This window comes from Filicampus tigris, chromosome 3, assembly GCF_054856515.1.
Source record: "Filicampus tigris isolate MCC_2025a chromosome 3, RoL_Ftig_1.0, whole genome shotgun sequence".
NCBI lineage: Eukaryota > Metazoa > Chordata > Actinopteri > Syngnathiformes > Syngnathidae > Filicampus > Filicampus tigris.
In genome coordinates, this window is record NC_141219.1 from 4074013 (window position 1) to 4093796 (window position 19784).

The following is a 19784-nucleotide window of genomic DNA, read 5'->3' on the forward strand; positions in this document are numbered from 1 at the left end:
TCTTCGCTCACGACGAACACCCACGCGAAGTAAACCATCACGTTCTTGACACGGTATTGTGAAATACTTACATTGTCAACCCTCGCTCTTTTACTTTTAAGAAGATTAACGCAGGGGAGGCGTGCTCGCTGTTTTTCCGCATTTGTCACTTCCCGTTGGTAGCTAACAGCCAATCAGAGTGAGCAAATGTCACGACTGGCCGACGCCGATTCAACATGCGTAACCGCCCCCAACACTCGTTACAGACGGGTTACGACACTACGACGGTGGCCGAAGACAGTACAAGGGCTGAAACTGGGCCAAGAGTAATTTGAGTACCTCGGTTCCAAACAATGCCTGAGACATTTTTTTTTTTTTTTGCCTCGAGTACCCGCTTATTTACGTGGACACTGTCAGGAAGAAGAAGCCAGCAGCAACAATTGTTCATACTATACATGACAGTAACACGCCGCATGTGCTAAGAAGGCCAACTTGAAAATAAACATTATTTGCCAAATAATATATGGGCATGAATGGCTAAGCACGTCCGCCTCACAGTTCAGAGGTTGTGGGTTCGATCCCGGCCCCGGCCTCCCTGTGTGGAGTTTGCATGTTCTCCCCGTGCCTGCGTGGGTTTTCTCCGGGTACTCCGGTTTCCTCCCACATTCCAAAAACATGCATGGTAAGTTGATTGGACACTCTAAATTGCCCCTAGGTGTGATTGTGAGTGCGGATGTTTGTGTCTGTGTGCCCTGCGCTTGGCTGGCAACCAATTCAGGGTGTCCCACGCCTACTGCCCGAAGACAGCTGGGATAGGCTCCAGCACGACCCTTGTGAGGATAAGCGATATAGATAATGGATGGATGGATTAATGCCTAGGTACTTTTATTTTATTTTTAATCGCAGTGTAACGGCTGACCTGACTCGTTTTCCAGATATCGTTTGGGGGGGGTCGTTTATTGCCGTTACAAACTGTCGCTTCAGACGGCATCGTTTTCCTGAAATAATGTTCGATTGCTAATTAAGGAAGCTAAAAAAAACGACAAAAATCGAATTTTCATCCAAATACCCGATTATTCAAATTTAACAAATTTAACAAAAAGAAAAGTGAGTCTTTTGGTTAGGCTAGGGGGAAGCACTATAGAAAATGAATGGGTGGATTTTGCTCATAGTGGACTCCTAATTGTACATTTCCAAGAATGAAGCATAATAGAGAACACTCATCTTTCTCAGCATACATCACAAAGAAAGAAAAAAAAAATTATATATATATATATATATATATATATATATATATATATATATATATATATATAAAAAATGGGATTGCTTACAAGCTGATCCAGGACAATTGTGGTCTGTAAGTGGGTCAGTTGTCTGGAAGCAAACTAATCCGTCATTGGGAGGGAAATCTGCTTTATGGCTCAGTTTCATAAAGTGGTGCTCACAAGCATTGAAAAGGCATGAATGCATGTTAAAGGCGAAACATTATGGAGAAGTTACGTTACAATGGCTTGCATACAAATGGTTGGACTTCTGGAGTGCCTTAAGCAACTATACACATGTAGCAAAGTGCAACTTCAGTAGTGTCTTCATTTCAGAAAAGAGAAACATCAATGGTTTTTCGACTGGACTGTTAGAAGTAGCGTTAGTACTGCGTAGGGCTGCTCGATGATGAAAAAAATATTAATCACGATTATTTTGGTAATCACGATTATTAAAACGATCATTTATTTTTTGGGTAGAAAATAAGAAAATGTTTAAACGTAACAAATATAAAGACAAATACATGTAAGTAAGTTCCTTTGGAAGCAAACAAAATGTATACAATTAGTTATTATAAGCTTAAAAAAAATAAGGTGCAAATGTATAAATTCAAGTATGATTTTCTTGTGTAAACAAACAGTGCGTTGGAGATAAATGCATATTAATAATCATTTTTTGCGATTATGCCAATTTTGTAATCGTGGAGTGTAATAATCGTAACTCTAATTGAATTTCGATTAATTGCACAACCCTAGTACTGCGCAAGGTTTTCATTTTGGTACTGCACTGATATTCACGTTGGCATTATGCTGTTTCAAATGACCTTACAAGTTTGATGAGGTGCCCCAAAAAACAAAAAAAAAACAACAAAAAAACATGACGTCCACTTTCGCACCGTTTATTTATGGCGTGGATGTGTGGCTACAGTATATGTTCTGTGTGAAAAGGAAAATCAGAAAACTGTTACATCCCCAATAATTTTGAAACACGAAAAAAAAAACACTCGTTTGATTACAAACGACCATTTGTTTGAGCGGCATTTGTGTTTGGTACCTGACGTTTTCGTGACGTTTGACGTAGAGGCTGTGGAAGTTGTTGTCTTTAACCAGCCGCTGTTGCTCCTCCTTGTCTTTGCAGTCCTGCAAGCGCTCCATGATGGCCAGCTTCATCTTCATGGAGATGTACACCGGCAGCACAGACTGCAGCAGGTTCTCCTGCAAAACCCCAAACGCGATAATGCAACTGGCCTTGATGTTGGACAGCGGTTTTCCCAAAGGCAAAAAATAAGGGAAATGTTTTTCAAAAGATGACTCCGGCGGAGGCAGAAAAATGTAATTAACGCGGACTCGGCTCGTCACAATGACAAACATCCTCAAGCGAGGTCAACTGGGGGCCGGCCAAGGATGGAGCTTCCCGGAGATCAAAGTAAACTGTGCTGAAGATGAAGAGGAGCATAATCACGATGCTCTTCATTTATACTGCGCGTCTGCCATGTTTGCTTTGCGTGTTTGTTCAGTGAGATGATTGCGGGGCGGTAAAATCTATAAAATATTAGAGTCTCCGGGGGGAGAAGAGAGCGCTCGAAAAAACAATTAAAAACATTTTCACTCATGAAGGCAGCGCTTCAATCGCTACACTGTGTTAATTAATTCATTACAATTTCTGAGTTAGTATTACAATTGTTCATTATTAAAGGTGATTTATATTGATATATAATTATTATACATTTTGTAATGCATTTTTGTACCCGTTAAGTAAATGCTGGCGGGACTGGATTACGGTGGGTATTTTATTATTATTTTAAATAATTTTTTTAATAATTTGTAATTAATTTTAATTATATATTTTTTTAAAATAATTAAAATATTTTTTAAATAATTTCTTAGTGTTACACTAGTATATTTCAAACCCAAAGTGACATTTTTCACTTTCTGTGTCATTGCAGCCATTTTCCGTCAAGATGGGGTGGCGAGTGTCCATTAATGAGAAATAAAATGAACTTTTTGGATTTTGGCAAATGGCTGCAATGACCCAGAAAGTGGACGATTTCTCGGAATACTTTGCGTAGCCACTGTCAATTAAGGAGCTGCGGTACGGGGCTGAACGAACCTGTTGTCGCTTCTCGATCTCCAGCTTCATGCGCATGCTCAGGCATCGGAGCGTGTCCTGAAAGGTCTGCCTGAGGGTTTTCTCCATGAGGACCTTGTGAAATGCCCCCACCGCGCTGCCACAAAGGAACACCACCGCATTGGACAGCATCTACACACAAATGCACAAAATGACAATCGAAGCCAACGGAATCATTTCAATAATGTACGGTGATTGCTATTGCTTTAATTCCTTAAAGTGGAAATCAACCCAAACATTTTTTTTTTTTTTCCATTTTCATTTTTTTCATTGTTCGTTACCTGAGGCCTGATCATCTGTGATGTCATATTCAGTCGACAGAAGTGACAAAATGGCCGCCTCCAGAGATGGCTGCTTAACTCACATTGCACAAACGCAATATTAATCAGAATGCCGCGTTTCAACTAGTGGACTTGCATAGAACAGATTCTTAGAAAAAAATATGTTTGGGTTGACTTTCCACTTTAAGTATCGTCATTGTGAAACCTTTCATTTTTAACTGTCATACATATACTGTGTGAAGAGAAGTATAAAAAAAATAATTTAAAGGTGAAGACACGTAATGGAGGTGTTATACTGTGAAAAACAGGTACGTCCATTTTTGTAATTAAAAAAAAAAATCACATTAATGGGATGTCTGCAATGCAGAAACCCCATTCACGTAAAAATAAAAAAATTGGGAAAAAAAAATGGACTTAAGTGTTTTTCATAGGACAGCGACGATATGCACGTATGATATAAAAAGTCTACACACCCTTGTTCAAACATAGGAAATATTCTAAGTGTGGTCTACTTGAGACCCAGCGATTTTTCACATCAGGTCTGTCACATCGGTAAAAATCGGTTGTTACGTTGAAAAAGCGGTCATGTGCGTTTGCCGGTTTAGACGGTCGGTTGTTGTCGTGGTTCACCTGGTTGGCAAGGTACGGCGCGGGCACGTCACGGAACACGGTGAGCCGCAGCGTGAGCGCCACGATGTGGGAGAGCGACGAGACCGCGCTCAACGCCACCGCGTACCACCACGGGAACGGCAGCATGGTGTACACCGTGAAGATGATGAACAAGAAGAATGGCACCTAAGGGGGGAAAGGTACAAACAAATACAAATGAAGATGACGGATGAAATATGTTAAACCAAAGCACTTGCTTGTTCTTTGCGCTAACTTTTTTTTTTGTTTAGAGCCAAGCTGTGTTTACTTGTTTCAAGAAATCTTGTCAAATTTGCCACTTTTTTTTTTTTTTTTTTTTAAACAATGTTTTCTGGTGATATGACGTTCTTGTCAAATTTTTCTCATGATGTAAGGATTTTTGAAAATCACTACATTATTCTCCCCAAATGACATCTTACGCTTCTGTCTTTTTTCTAATGGCAATTTCGTGCACTATGGCTACATTGTTCTCATAAATTTATTCTTAACTCATTCACTGCCAAACCTTTTCAGACCCTCTTTTACCCTAATGTTTGAAAAAATTTGAAAAAAATATCAATCCCTTGGATTGAATGGCTGGACTGTGAAAAGACAAATAAATACGTCAATGGCAGTGAACGAGTTCATATATTCTCATTATTTTTTTCCCTTGTCTTTGAAAGCCCTTTTTTGTGATTATTATTGTTACTTATTCTTGTTAAATATCTTTTTTTTTTACTGTGTGAGACTTTCTTCCCCTCATAAAATGACACTGCACAATTAGTTTTGAAATTCTCCCTCTCAATATTATGACTTCTTACTGGTATCTTCATGTCTTCGTTCAATTTCATGATAATTGTTCTTGCACATCTCACTTTTTCTCACAAAATGACATTTTCTTGCAATAACTCTACATTGTTCTTGTAAAATGTCAAATTTGTGTGTGGCGATTGTTTTGTTTACAAGATGACGTTTTCTTGCAACATGGTTAATATCAAATATAAATAAAAAATAAGATTTATGACTGGCAACAGGATGGCTTCTCTTGCAATAATGTGACGTGAGTCTTGCAAAATTCCAACTTTAACCCATTCAGTGCCAAGGACATATTTATACGTCTTTTCACAGTCCAGCCATTCAATCGCAGGAATTTATGCATATATTTTAAAATATTTTTCAAACGTTAGGGTAAAAGAGGGTCTGAAAATGTCTGGCACTGAATGAGTTCATATAAAATGACATTTTCTGCAAAACTGCAGCTTTTTGGGTGTGCTGACTTGCCCCCCCCCGCCCCCACCCTCAGTAAACAGTTTTCTTGCAACAATCTCTACATTATTCTCATAATACATTCCTCATTTAATGACTTTTTTTTTTTTTTTTTCCCCCGCGCAAGCGGTGGGCTCACCTGGTCCCACGGTAGGACGACGGGCCCGCTGAAGATAAAAGTAAAGCCCATGGCGAGGTGCGCCGCCCACACGAGCAGCCCCAGCGGACGGCGCCAACGTTGGGACAGCATTTCGGTGCACACCAGCACAAAGACGGCCAGGAAGACGCACAGGCCGCCGCTCACCACGCCCACAAAGGCGCAGTGCTCCTGGGCGCTCTGAAAATGAACACCTCGAAAGCATAAGAATAATAAAGAGAGTGGCAGACATTCTTATGTAAGAGCACTTAGCCACCAGAGCGGCTGCAAAATCAATGGCGGAGCACGGCTCGACTCCTAATGGCTTTGAGGAGGTAAAGATCCATTCAACCGCTGAAGAGAAACAAAACATCATGTAATAATAAAGCGCAACAAGCTACTAATACATCTTCCCGACGGACAATACTTTAGAAATGAAGTATAGGTACTTTGTATTGCTTTCAACCGTACACAGCACAGCCATCCATCCAGCCTTGTGTGTCCTGACAAGAATTCACACCATTTCTCAGATGACACAAGAACAATTTCCAGAATTTAGATTATTATTATTATACTCACCTCTGGTAAAATGATTATGAATGAGAATTAAAAAAAAAAAAAAAAAAAGGAATTTCTTTGCTAAAGTTTCATTCCTGTGAACTCATTTTCAAATGTTTTTATTTATCTAAATATATTTTTTAATTTTAAAAAGTTCCCGAGTATCTTCAGGTGATATACGTCAAATTACCCCAAGGATCAAGAGGTCTATCTTGAATTCTATCGCTGAAATTGATATCACGGAAATCAGCCGGTTTTGAGGGGGTAGTGCTGACCGATTTAATCGAGTCACTACTCACTCCATTCTACTGGAAAGTGCACCAAGTACACCTTTAAATACCTTTGGGCGCCTAAAAACGTGAGGGCAAACTGCGAGGCCCCGTGAAGACGACGGGACAGGTAGCAGGACCGTGTATTTTCCCTGGTGACGGCAGCACTTCATCACCAAGCAACACTTGTCAGTTTGTGTCGCGGATCTGTGCAAGCGGTGCATGCAGCAAACGCATCAGCAAATGCAAATCCCACCTTGACAACTTCTCGAAACATTGTGGTATGTGCCACTTATGAGAAGCTAATGCTAATATGTGCTAAAACTGTAGCTGGGCTTTGCTTTCGGGTTTGACGCGATCGCGTTTTCCATGTTATCTCGTTTTCACTTAAAAATGGTGGATTTTTGCCATCTCACGGGCGGAGAAACTCAAGGGTGGGATTATGTAAATGAGCCAAACTGTTTGGGCACAACAAAAACAATGAATGCGTTGTCCAATGAAAACCATCTTGGGTTTTGGTGGTGTTGTTGTTTTTAAAATCGTAAAAATATCGAAGACCAAACTTTTGTAGGTCACGTGTGTTTGTTTTAATGGATGGCATTGATTTAAACGAGACAAATTATGAAGTCAGAAAATAATAGTCATGGGCACTGCCCAATGAAAGCTATTTTTTGCCTTGTTGTTTTATTGGGGAAAAAAATGAAAACATTTCTTTGTCAGATAAAGTTATAAACAAAAACAAATAAACTGTCAGGTATTATTTTGTGTATCAGCCAAATTATGTCCACCTTCCAGAAAAACTGGCACTGCTCAATGAAGAGCACTCTCGGTTTTGTGTTTTTTAACTGGATAAAATACAAGAAAAAAGAAAAAGAGATATATAATTTTTCTTCAACAGCACCGCTATGCAGATTAAAACCTCTTTTGATGTAGATCAATAAACATTTAAGTATACAAAACGGCACAAAATTTAGGAATGGACAGGTGACAATTCATGGTGCTTAATTAATCTACAAATGTTTATCTTCTTGAGAAGACTACTTGGAACGATTTTCTGAAGTTTTGCCAGTGTTGTACTGAGAAGGCAACCCAAAAGCAGAGCTTGCAACCCGTAAGAGACGGACGGGGCTACGAGTATGTCATGAAAGGGGGGGGGGCTTGGGGGGGGGTCCAAAACAGACAGCTCCACGTCTGTAGTAAAAGAAGGGAAGGCCTTCGGCGCATGGTATTTGGGAGCTTTCCGGTTGCCATGGCAACCTTTCAAAAAAACGGCCCCACATCACTCGCTGCTCCTGACATCGCGCTGTGAGACTTGACAAGGGGGGAAACGATCATTGTGAATGAATGAATGGATGAATGTATTGTACGGGAAGCCACATGCAAGGCCGCACGCTATTCTATTCTTATCAACATTGCACGTCTTTTCTAATAATGTATTCGTTGCACATAGTTAGTATGCTAAATGTGATTGGCTCAAATAAACGCCTGCCACAAATCAGCAAACTAATGGCTTCCTTTTCTAGACCGACAAGGAAAGACTGAACTGCTGAGCTCATTCAACTTTGTTGCTAACCAAAACAGCAGTGCCTACCCAGTCTTACCACATGGTGAAAATGAGTTCACTATGTAATATTAAACACCATGTACTGTATGTTGTGATAACTAAAATTCCGTAGGCTCCGATGCAGTGGTCACTCCACAAAGTTGATTCATCATTTCTTTGCATTGCCCTACAAAAGTCCACTTGTCACGTTTTGCAACATACCCGTTCCTGTGCTTCGTAGTAGTCCAAAAAGGCCTCCCACAGAAAGCAGATGCCTGCCCCCATCTGCACTTGAGTAACTAATGTGTGTGGTGTACTGTGTTGTCCATCTGGAGTAGAGTGAGCCCCCACATATTTGTGCTTCGGCATCTGTAAATTGGTGGATTTCTTTTTGGGGACCTCTGTTATTTGCTGGAAAACTACAGCAGCTAACTTGCTGCTTTTTTGTTGAGACCAAAGCCATGGCTACTATCAAAAAAAAAAATTGCTTCGGCGTCATCTGGGTGCCGAACATATTTTTTTTTCCAGAATATGTTCTATGCAAGCCGACTAGTTGAAAGAAGGCATTCTGACCAATATTGCATTTGTGGAATAAGAGTTAATCCACCCGTTATTAGCCATCTGCGGGGGCGGCCATTTTGTCATTTCTGTCGACTGAAAATGACATCACAGTTGCTTAGGGCTCAGATAACGACCAATCACGGCTGACCAGTTTTATGAAGCTGAGCCATTATTGTTTCTTACCAGAGGCCCGAGCAACTGTGATGTCATTTTCAGTCGACACAGGAGACAAAATGGCCGCCCCCATGAGATGGCTAAAAAACGGGTGGATTAACTCTTATTCCACAAATGCAATTTCCACTTTAAGTCAGCATGTGTTCAGGCCATTGAAAAGGCAATTACAAACTTTTTGGCGTGAGCGTCAATGACTTGTGGATTTTCACTATTTGTGCGGCAAATTCCCTGTGAATAGTGGGGTTCACTTAGCTCCACCATAGATGGGGTCACATTTGCTCGTCTCATTTCTTGTACAAGTCAAAGTTGCCACTTTTACTACCGCTACGTTACACACCCTATGAGAGCAGTAAGCACACACGCGCCCTTATATTCGCATCATGCGCTGGGTTTCCGCGAAGATGTTAAAAATCGGTACGTGTAACAAGAGAGACTCACCAGTCCGAGAGCGAAGAAGAGGACCAGGAAGACCCCACAGGAGAGCATGGAAAGTCCCAGCAGGAGCACCAGTGGCTGGTACTGGCTGATGCAAGAGAACTTGCGGTACAGCGCTTCATTCTTTAGCTCCTGGTCATTCAACAAGTATTTCCCTTTGGCCGGCATGGCCGAGTGCGGTAAAAGATTGCTATTTACAAAAAAAAAAAAAAAAAAAAAAAATTGTTTGTGGTCCTTGCTAACTCATGGCACTCTAGTGAAGTTTGTTCCTGGCATCTGGAATGTTCTCCTGTCTACTTCTTGAATCTTCTATGTTGTGTCCGGCGTTGTCTGTCTGGCTGGCAGGCCTCCTTCATTCGCCGCCAGCTACAGCTCTCTGGAGCAATAAAAGAGGCTCGGAAGGTCTAAGACGCACAGGAGGGAGGGCGACTGGACGAAGGGGAGCAGAGGAAAAACAGAAGTTGACGAGAGGGCATCAGAAGAGGTCATCAACGCCGGGATCGGGCTAGCGACGCAGCGACCGGGTCAGCGGCTTCATACTGCTGATGTAGCACAACCATCGTACCTGGATGGAAGAGACAAACTCGGGATTAGTGATTTCGATCCAACAAGGCAGAGTTGTGGTGGTGATCAAACTACAGGCGTTAATAAAAGTCATTAAAGCTTGCTTTATTGTGTTGTAGCTTGTAATCAGAGAAATGAGCCTCTATGGTCATGTCAGATGCTTTAGCCAACCCTAACTGGCTCTTATCCTCATGCTAACTAAACCAAAGCCCGAACTAACCATAAAACAAACCTGGCCTTAAGGAAATTTCTTATTTTACCCTACCAAATCCAAGCCCCAAATAACAACCCTAAACTGACCCTAGCGCAACCTGTAACCTAACTCCTAGAGCCCACTAACACTAGTGCTAGCTAATGCTAACCCTAGCTAACACAAACTGGAACCTAATCCTTGTCTTTACTAATCCTAACCAACTCAAACATCAACTAAACTTAGCCCTGACTAACAGTAACCCTCACTAACCATGGACAATCTACAGAAGACTACAATTCACAAAAAAATAGTTAGACATACCAATTAGAAGTCGTGATAGAATGTGGGGTTACTGTACCGGGCCACTAGCTGTACTTTGATGTCATCGTTACAAAAATAAGTCACTTTAGTCAAGACATGTAACTGTGAGACAGATTTCATTGCTTATGCGTTTTGTTTCACATGTTTCAAAAATACGTTGGAGTAGTCATGATTCAAGCATTCCAAAAGGTTAATAAACAGGACTATAAATGCTAGTCAATAAATAAAGACGGTTAAAAGTGTTCTCATCATAGATGTTTTATTTTGGTACATCACAGACTTTCCTGCTTTTACTTTGTCTTCAAGAGTCACGGATGGTACTTGTACTTTTGTTTATCGGTATTCCATTTTTGGCTTCTTTACAATGCGCTTTGGGCATACAACTGACGTTCCAAGTGTTATCTAACAATGTATTAGCATTAGCCTCAGTGATTCATTTGGAAATGAACTATGAACATGTTTATTGACACACAAGCACAGGTTTCCTAGTCCTTGTGTAGCAAAAGGCGCACACAAGGCAGCTGCCTTAATTGAAAATGGGCAATGCTGCCTAGTTTGTTTTTCCTTTATGGGGAGCATTACACAAACAATAGACGGCGCTGTAATGGAATGGCTTCCTATAGGAGCAGCAAGCATGACTTCACGTTAACCCCGGCTGACCTGACAAAGACAAAAAGCTATAAACGTTGAAGATGGCCTCATAAAATGTGACTTCTGGGCACGTCGTATTCCCCACCAATGGGCCCACCATGACTTCGCTCCATGGACAAGTGAATGACTAACATGCTAACAATTATTAAAAGGGAAGCCAACCCAAACATTTTTTTTCTCAATAATATGTTCTATGCAAGCTCACTAGTTGAAACAAGGCATTCTGATAAATATGACGTTTGTGGAATATGAGTTAAGCTGCAAAATTCACCCGTTTTTAGTTAGCTCAGGGGGCGGCCATTTTGTCACTTTTGTCGACTGAAGATGACATCATAACTGCTCGGGGCTCAGGTAACGACCAACCACGGCTGACCTGTTTTCTGAAGCTGAGCTGTGATTGGTCGTCCCCTGAGACCTGGGCAGTTGTGATGTCATTTTCAGTCGACAGAAGTGCCAAAATGGCCGTCCCCTGAGATGATTAAAAAGGGGTAGATTTTGCTGCTTAACTCATATTCCACAAACGCAACATTCATCAGAATGCAGTGTTTCAACTAGTGGGCCTGCTGGGAACATATTCTTGAAAAAAATATGTTTGGGTTGACTTCCGCTTTCAGACATGAGCATGATAGGCTACTGTACCAGCTTAAAATTTGCATACACTGTAAGTAAGGGCACAAAATAGGCAATCGACATTTGAATGAAGCTAGATTGACAGGCAAACGTAGGGATTCTCGAAAAGACATTTTGGGATGTTCATCAAGTCACTACTTGCTGAAGATGACCGCCCATCTGCGGACAAATTCATGCCGTCTCCCGGCATCAAGTGATTTACTTTCTTAAGCTTGTGTCGCACTAACGACTAGCGTATTTTTGAAAATGTGGATTTTGGTGTGAGGTTTGGACAAAAGTGGAAGAAGGAGGCTTGGCTTGCATAACAAACTCGCCGATATTTCTTACAGGATTCCCGGAAAGCAGAACATGTATATTTCTTAACGGTTTCACCGGAGAAAAGATGCCACTCCCAATGTTTTGTCTCTCTCTCTCTTTTTTTTAATTTATTTTTTTTTACGCCTAACTGCGCAGCGTCTCGGACAGCGAGTCCTCGCTGACGTTCCTCGGCTTTGTTTTCCAGGGTTCGGTGACGCCAGTCGGCAAGGCTGTGACCCAATCGCCCTCCATTGCCAAGCTGTGAAAAGACCCGGCTGCCCATTCATCTCCTCTCAGTCAGTACGTCATAGACCCTCGCTGTTGTTCCTCCTTCTCGACCGGTGGGGCCATGGCAACGTAGGACGCGTTGCAGTCAAAGCGCCTGTCCTTGCTTTTGTCCACACCTAGTCTATTGTTGACGTTTCGGGGGACGTTTTGACATACTGTAGACAAACCGATCAAGAATTACAGTACATTTAAAATCCACTTGTAACAGTCTGGTCCAAACCGCTGGTGACCGTCACGCTGCGCAGCCCAAGCTATTATGAACGGGATGAATTGGGGGCCGAGTTTGAGCATTGTGACTACTATGAAGTTGCGCAATAGTGCACCGGTGTCCAGCTCTGTCCTGCCGCATCATTTGTGTGGCCTGCGAAAGTACTTGATGGATTGGCAAAAAAATCCAGAGAACCGACATTTTTTTGTCGCTACGATTAAAAATGAATTTCCCCATAAGGCCGATGCTAATGTGTTGCATTCATTGGGACAAACCTCCGATATCTGTCACTGATATTACTGGGAAAAAAAGTGACGGCTGTCTTTGAAACGTCAGCATGGTTGCCACAAAAGACATATCCAGACATACCTGGCCTATTTCCTCATGAGTTTATGGTGACATTTACAATAAACAGTGTTACGCCGCTGTCTCGTACGGTCACCTTTAAAGTACATTAGACATGACATTTAGTGGGTAAATGATTCCTGCAGCCAGGAAGCTTATTGCACACAAGATAGTCCTCCAAAAAAAAAAAAAAAAAAAAAATCAAAAGTGTAAGAAATCGGATGGGATTTTTCCGAAATGCCAATATTTTGCCCTGTAAGGTGGCATCAGTGCCAATTACGTATAAACACGTCACACAAAGGCGACGAACGCTTGCGGGATGCTGTGTTGCTTTGAGAAAGGGCACGTGCTTACCCCCACCTTTGCTGGGTTCTGTGTAAAAAGGCAAAAAAAAAAGAAAAATGCCTGATCTCTTCGTACGACTTTGATACTGCAATTTGCAATAACTCTTTTAGTGAAAGGCTACCGATACTACCCTAAGGAGGTAAAGTGTGTCCACTGCCCGGCTTTTCCGAAACCACACAATATTGTCTGCATGGCATTATCTTCCGCACGGTGGGCTCTGCGCTCGTAAACTCCCCGGCCATGACGGCGCTCCCGTGACGACAACGCGCCTTCACCGTCGCAGACTACAACGTAAAGTCCATTCCTGTACCCCACCGCGTGACCCGCCTTCCCTTTTTATGGCACGTAGCATCTGTTGCTATGCGAAGGACAAACACGTCTTACACATATGAGCAGCTGGCGGAAATGAGCTTTCTATTGACAGTGGCGCAAAGTCCACCTTGTCTCTGGCGAGCTTGCAACCTGGTTGCCTCGCTCTGAAAATCGGGGTCAATTAGCTGGAAATGTATCGTTGGCGCAGCACAGTGGACTAACGGTTAGCAGCGGAGATGGGCATTCCGTACCGGGGACGGAACGGTCCGGGGGGACTGACGAAAAGGTAAGGACAGAAGCGCTTTAAAAAGGATGAGGATGGACGGGGTCGGAGGATGATTATTTTTATGAATAAGGATGGAGGGACGATGACGGAAGGGTGGCTAGGTCGCGGACGGAGGACGGCGCGGCAAAAATGGGCCTAACGTGCCCATCTTTGTTGAGCATCTTACAATAAGAGGGCTCGGGTAACGGCCGATCAGGGCTCAGCTTCGGAAAACAGCTCAGCCGTGATTGGTCGTTGTGTGAGCACTGAGCGTTTGTGATGTCATTTTGAGTGGAGGGAAGTGACAAAATGGCCGCCCCCAGAGAGGGCTGGAAATGGGTGGATTCACTCTTATTCCACAAACGCAATATTTATCAGAATGCCTTGTTTTGAGTAGAGAGCCTGCATAGAATACATTCTTGAAAAAAAATATGTTTGAGTTGACAGCCCTTTAAATAAGCTACTGTACGTATCAAAGGAATATCAAGGTCAGTGTTTGGTGGACTGTGATAGCGTCACATCAGAAATCAGAACTCTTGCAAATGCGGATACAAATCTGCCAATGAGGTTGTAGACACTAAAAACAATTTTTTTAAAAATGGATAAAGCCAGTAAATTGGGATTGGGCACTTGGACGTGCAGTGGAAATCCAGCCGAGGTAAGTGTTACTTGGTTGTTGGTCCAACGGGAGTAGAATTCCTTAAACTTTTAAATACTGTACAGGTCATGTGTCAAGTGACTACTCTTAAAGTAAATATTGTTAATACCAGAGGTGGGCATTCCGTCAGATCAACAGACCGGTCCATCGGTCCGTAACTGACGGACGCCCGTTTTGCTGACGAATGACCAGACACCCTTTCAAAATGACGGACTGGCGAATGACGGAAACGGGCTTTCGTCCGTCAGTGTAATCGTCACTGACGGTCACCCGCTTTTCTGACATTTATTTGGGGGACTGACTAACTGACTACTGACAAACTAACTGATGGACTTAAATGACGAACTGACTGACTACAATTCAGGTCGTCACGAAAAATGACGGATTGACGAGTGACAGACCAGCAAAATGTAGTCATTATTTACCTTTTTTTTTGTTTTTTTTGCTGATGTCATTATCAATCCCTCCCATGAAAGGATATAATCACCCAAAAACAGTCAAAAGAAAGTGATTAAAAAAAAAATACTAAGGAGAGACTCGAGAGCAGCAGTCTGTCGGATTCTGTCTTGACGGACATGTGTAGGGTCGGTGGCACCGGTGTCTGCGATTACGTCCCCCAAACACGATGACTTGAAATGATCACCATAGAAACAAATGTCAATCTGTTACTGTCTGTTCGCCGACCGGATTTTCTTTCTTCTGGGATTGATTATCCACGACGTGGTCAAATCTTTCGCCAAACCTCAGCTAGGCTATTTATTTTGTTGAAAAGCTCTTATGCAGCCAAGGCAAAAGGGGCCGAGCAGCTCCTTTTGCGAAAAGAACATTGCTGCTTTTATAGCATCTCTTTGTGTTGGCATTCAACAAGAGACAAAGGGTGACCTCTGGAAAGGGAAAGGAAGGAGACACATTTCTCAGCCCGTGCTAAGCTACCTTCAAAAGGGCTTGACACAACGTCGTTAAAAAAAAGGCAGCCGTGAACAAATGGCCGAAACCTCTCATGTCTCTTTTAGTGCACACGTGATTTCATCCAGTTGCATTCTCTAATGGCCACCACGGACGGCGGGTGTAACGCTACGCCAGAAATCACGGTGGGATTGCTTTTAAGGTGACCCTTTGGCATCCAAATACAGAACGCACAACTGATTTTCTTTTATGGAAAGTTCCAACATTATTAGTTTGTATCCAATTGGTAGCCCCTTCCAAGAAGAGGCTCTCTAAAAAAAGGTTGGCAACCCCTGATCTATAGTTTGTCTTGATTTTAGCACAATGTACCGGAAAGTGAAACACCAATAATTGGTGTTATTAGGAAAGTGCAACAGGAATACTTTGGCTTCTTTTTAGGAGGGGCGGGATCGTGTACACTTTTTTGGAGTTATGCGCAAAATCAATACAAGTGAAACATGGACAGTTTTTTTTTTTTTTTTTTTTTTTTTTCCTAAAATGAAATCAACTCAAAGATATTTTTTTCAAGAATATGTTCCCAACAGGCCCACTAGTTGAAACACGGAATTCTGATTAATAGTGCGTTTGTGCAATAAGAGTTAAAAAGCAAAATCCACCCGTTTTTAGCCATCTTAGGGGGCGGCCATTTTGTCATTTCTGTCGACTGAAAATGACATCAGGGAACGACCAATCACAGCTCGCCTGTTTTCTAAAGCTGAGCCGTGATCGGTCGTTACTTGAGCCCTGGGTAGTTGTGATGTCATTTTCAGTTGACAGAAGTGACAGGCGAGCTGTGATTGGTCGTTCCCTGATGTCATTTTCAGTCGACAGAAATGACAAAATGGCCGCCCCCCCTGAGATGGCTGAAAACGGGTGGATTAACTCTTATTCCGCAAACGCAATATTTATCAGAATGCCTTGTTTCAACTAGTGGGTTTACATAGAACATATTCTTGAAAAAAAATATGTTTGGGTTGACTTCCCCTGTAAGAAACACGCAGAAAGGCCGAGGCCGCGACTCCGCCCTGTACCTCAAAAGTGTGAGACAAGACGTACCAACCAGTAGTCCACCACGCTTCCCAGTTGCGGGTTAGATTTTAGTTCCAGGCTACCTTCCCGGGCTACCTCATGTATCTCCATCAGCAGATGACCGATGGAAGTGCAGCAATGCAGCGGGCAGATTCGATTAGGCCTCTTGTCCTTGCCCCGCGCTCGCCTCCCATACTGTGCACTGGTATTGAATTAGCCTCGTTTGATGCTCAACCGCTAACAACATTACCGCAATGCTATATCAGTGTTGATTTCAAATGCCGCGTGCATCATCGTAATCATAAATAACCGGCGCTCCAGACCGAGAACCGCGTTGCTGTTTGAACGCTTCGGCCCTTGGCTTCAAACGAGAGACGCGTGACCATTAAGTGACAGTTGTTGAGTCAAAGAAGGAATTATTGATTTGAAGACATATAGAATGGGGTCTAAACACATCAGCCGTGAGACAAATCCGATATTGAAATGGCCCTGATTGAATTAAGTCGGGGCCATTTCCTTCTCAAACGCTGTTTGGGATTGAAAAACACTTGCGCGCTCGCATAACAAATCACGCATCGCTTTCGCCGATACTCGACTTAACAAGCTATGGACAAATTGTCAAATGTGGCAAGAGAATGACGGGATACAACAGGCTTTTTTTTTTTTTTGTGGCAGTTCTTTTAAAATGCCGAGGCCGTTTGGTCTGTACTGAATGACTGTAGTCTGAATTTGCCGGAGGATATTCATTTTTGAAGTGTGTGACAATTTGGGTTCTGTATTTGTCTGATATCAACATTTTTTTTTTTGTTTTTAGCCAAAACTGGTGAGTTATTGGGCAACCCCGAGAAAGAAGGTTCACGACTGGTGTTTTTTTCCGTGGAACCCACAGCCATTCACAGGAAAAACTCACCAATTTGTGGCCCGCAGCGTATTTTTCTGCTCTTTCTGGAATGCCCTCAAACGCTGCCAAATAGCTGGTGAGTAAGAAAGTAGTAAATCAGATTTTCGCTGGTTGTGAAAGGTGGCATGCATGCCAGAATCCAAGCACTTCCGGTGCATTTTTTCCAAATCATCTTTATGAGTATTGCCGCTTACAAGTTTGAAATGATCTTCAATTGTTTTGGGATCGTAGTTTGGGATATAATTAAGAGTTCAAACTAACAATGGCGACGACTCTCTTATTCGTGAATGGTGAACGGCAAATATGCACGGACTACCGCGGTAAGAAATGATTCCAAGGAGGCTCGCGCGATTCTCGGTCCTTTGTGATCATCGCAAATTGCAAAATGGCATGACTTGAATACTCTTCAAGACCCTGGCTTGGCGTTGCTTTCAACATCATCGTTGCCGCGGCGACATTCTGTCATTCCGCGACCTCACAAAGTTCCTAAAGGAGGACTTCAAAGCCAGCCTTGCCGGTCTTTACGCACCCAAATAACCATCCAACGGTGCCTCAGAAGCCAAACGCCACAAGCGAGGCGCTGCCGCCGGAGCGTGCCATCCGACAGTAACGATGGCCTTTCTTTCCAGACTGTGGAAAGGCGCGGTCGTTCTCTTCCGGATGGCAACGCAGCTGGTGGTCAGCGTGTTTTTCGGCACGCTGTTGAAGCAGGTGAACGGCCTGAAGGACCAGCTTTGGATGGTAAACCTGAGGATGGAGCTCCAGGGCCAGAGGGTGCAGGAGCTCTCGGCCGAGCTGGAGCGAAAGGAGAAGGACAACAAGCCCCTGTGGGAGCAGGTCGAGTACCTGACCAATCGGCTCCAGGCCGAGAGGAACGGCACCAGAGCGGAGGGCGAGCTGCGGCGGGACGAGGCGGCCAAGTGCTTGGCGGAGGAGAGGCGGCGGGCGGGAGCCCGGCGCAGGCGCGAAAGGGAGGACCTCCTCAAGGATATCAAACTGTTCCAGATCAAGTCCAGGGACAACCAGAAGAGACTGGAGGAAGAGTTAGCGGCCAAGGCGGCGCAACTGGACGCCAGCAAAGAATGCGGGCGACGGCTCCAGGAGAGCCTGAGGAAGGAGAGGGCGGCAATGGCCCGCGGCAAGACGCAGATTGGGACAGCGAAGGACAGGATTTCGCTTCAACTTGGGACGAAGCCGCCACGAGAGGTGGGCGACTCCAATGGTATCAACGAGACTGGACTTGAACTATATGACAGGTAGAGAATCCCGTGAGACATTTGGAAAGCTGCGTTTTCAAGACCGTGTGCCTTCCTCCGTCTGGTTTTTGAAAGAAATTGTCACATTTTGTAGGATGAGTGTAAACCTTGCAACCCCCCCCCCCCCCCCCAGTAGGCTATGATGCGGATTAGAAAGGCCACGTCAAGAGAAAGTATCATAGCGGGAGAGCCAAAGATTACAGTTGGATGCCAGGCATGATGTTTTTCATTTAATCGGGGCAAACGCAAATGGCAACATACTAGGACATCTCATTCCATCAATCGCGATAAAACGCACTTCTCCGTTCGCTAACTTCACAGTTACGCCTAGCGCTAGCTGATCGGTCCGTCACTAAGCTTCATAGCACAACTACTGAGCTCAAAGTGGCTAATGTGTGAATATTTGCTGTAACTGAACAAGGTTGGTGAATGACTTGATTTTATGAAATGCTTAATCCAAGAAATAGAAGGGTTTTTTTTTTTGCGCCAATTCTTCACACTGTGGCCCACATTTTGAGTCACAGAAGCAAGCACATTGGGTCTTATGCCTTTCTTTTCATTCCGTCAGAGTTGAACGAGACTGACAAAACTACTCTTTCAATATAACCATTTACCTTGAAAAATTTTACTTCTAAAAAAAAGTGACTTCACGCTTGTAAAATGATAACTTCTTACTGCTGGAAAAAAAAAAAGACTATTCCTCTAAAGAGGATGTCAAACCCAAACTATTTTCTTTACAAGAATATGTTCTATGCACCTTCACTAGTCTAAACGCGGCATTCCGATTAATATTGCATTTGTGGAATATGAGAAATCCAGCCGCTTTGAGCTAGCTCGGGGGTCGGCCATTTTGTCACTTCTGTCGAATGAAAATGACATCGAAGTTGCTCGGGGCTCGGCCAACGACCAATCACGGCTCACCTCTTTTCTGAAGCTGAGCCACGGTTGGTCGTTATCCGAGCGATGACCAACTGTGATGCCATTATCAGTCAACAGGAGTGACAAAATGGCCGCCCCCTGGAATAGGTAGGTTTGACTGCTTAACTCATATTCCACAAACACAATATTAATCATAATTCTGTGTTTCAACTAGTGGGCCTGCATAGAACATATTCTTGAAAAAAAAAAATGTGGTTTGACTTCTTTAAAAATACAATTTAACTCCCCTAAAACTTAACTTTTGCTTGAGGACACGACTTAAATCTTACTTGGGTGCCTCTAATGGCCACATTTAAATTTAATTATCGCTACGTTAGGTAAATATGACAATACTGAGATTTGTGGTCATTACAGCTAACTATGCAAACAATCCTCAAAGTCAGTAGCTGTGATTGGTTTAAAAAAAAAAACTAAG

At 43.1% G+C, this 19784-nt stretch overlaps 1 protein-coding gene and 1 long non-coding RNA gene across 7 annotated transcripts in view; one reads left to right on the forward strand and one right to left on the reverse strand.

The window, feature by feature from the left end:
• adcy7 (adenylate cyclase 7) overlaps window positions 1-19784 on the reverse strand; it is a 49410-nt gene that overhangs the window by 17278 nt on the left and 12348 nt on the right. For 3 of the 6 annotated variants that reach the window (XM_086024922.1, XM_086024926.1, XM_086024927.1), the window contains exons 2-6: window positions 9226-9787; window positions 5686-5883; window positions 4284-4448; window positions 3355-3504; window positions 2299-2459 (exon numbers count right to left, since the gene is read on the reverse strand). In XM_086024922.1, the coding sequence (XP_085881048.1) occupies window positions 2299-2459; window positions 3355-3504; window positions 4284-4448; window positions 5686-5883; window positions 9226-9390 (839 nt within the window). In that variant the 5' untranslated portion in view covers window positions 9391-9787. The other 3 variants (XM_086024924.1, XM_086024923.1, XM_086024925.1) reach the window with 3 other exon arrangements.
• On the forward strand, window positions 13965-17560 carry LOC147149603 (uncharacterized). Its single transcript, XR_015086046.1, has 2 exons — window positions 13965-14299; window positions 17088-17560. It is a non-coding gene; the product is annotated as an uncharacterized LOC147149603 (long non-coding RNA).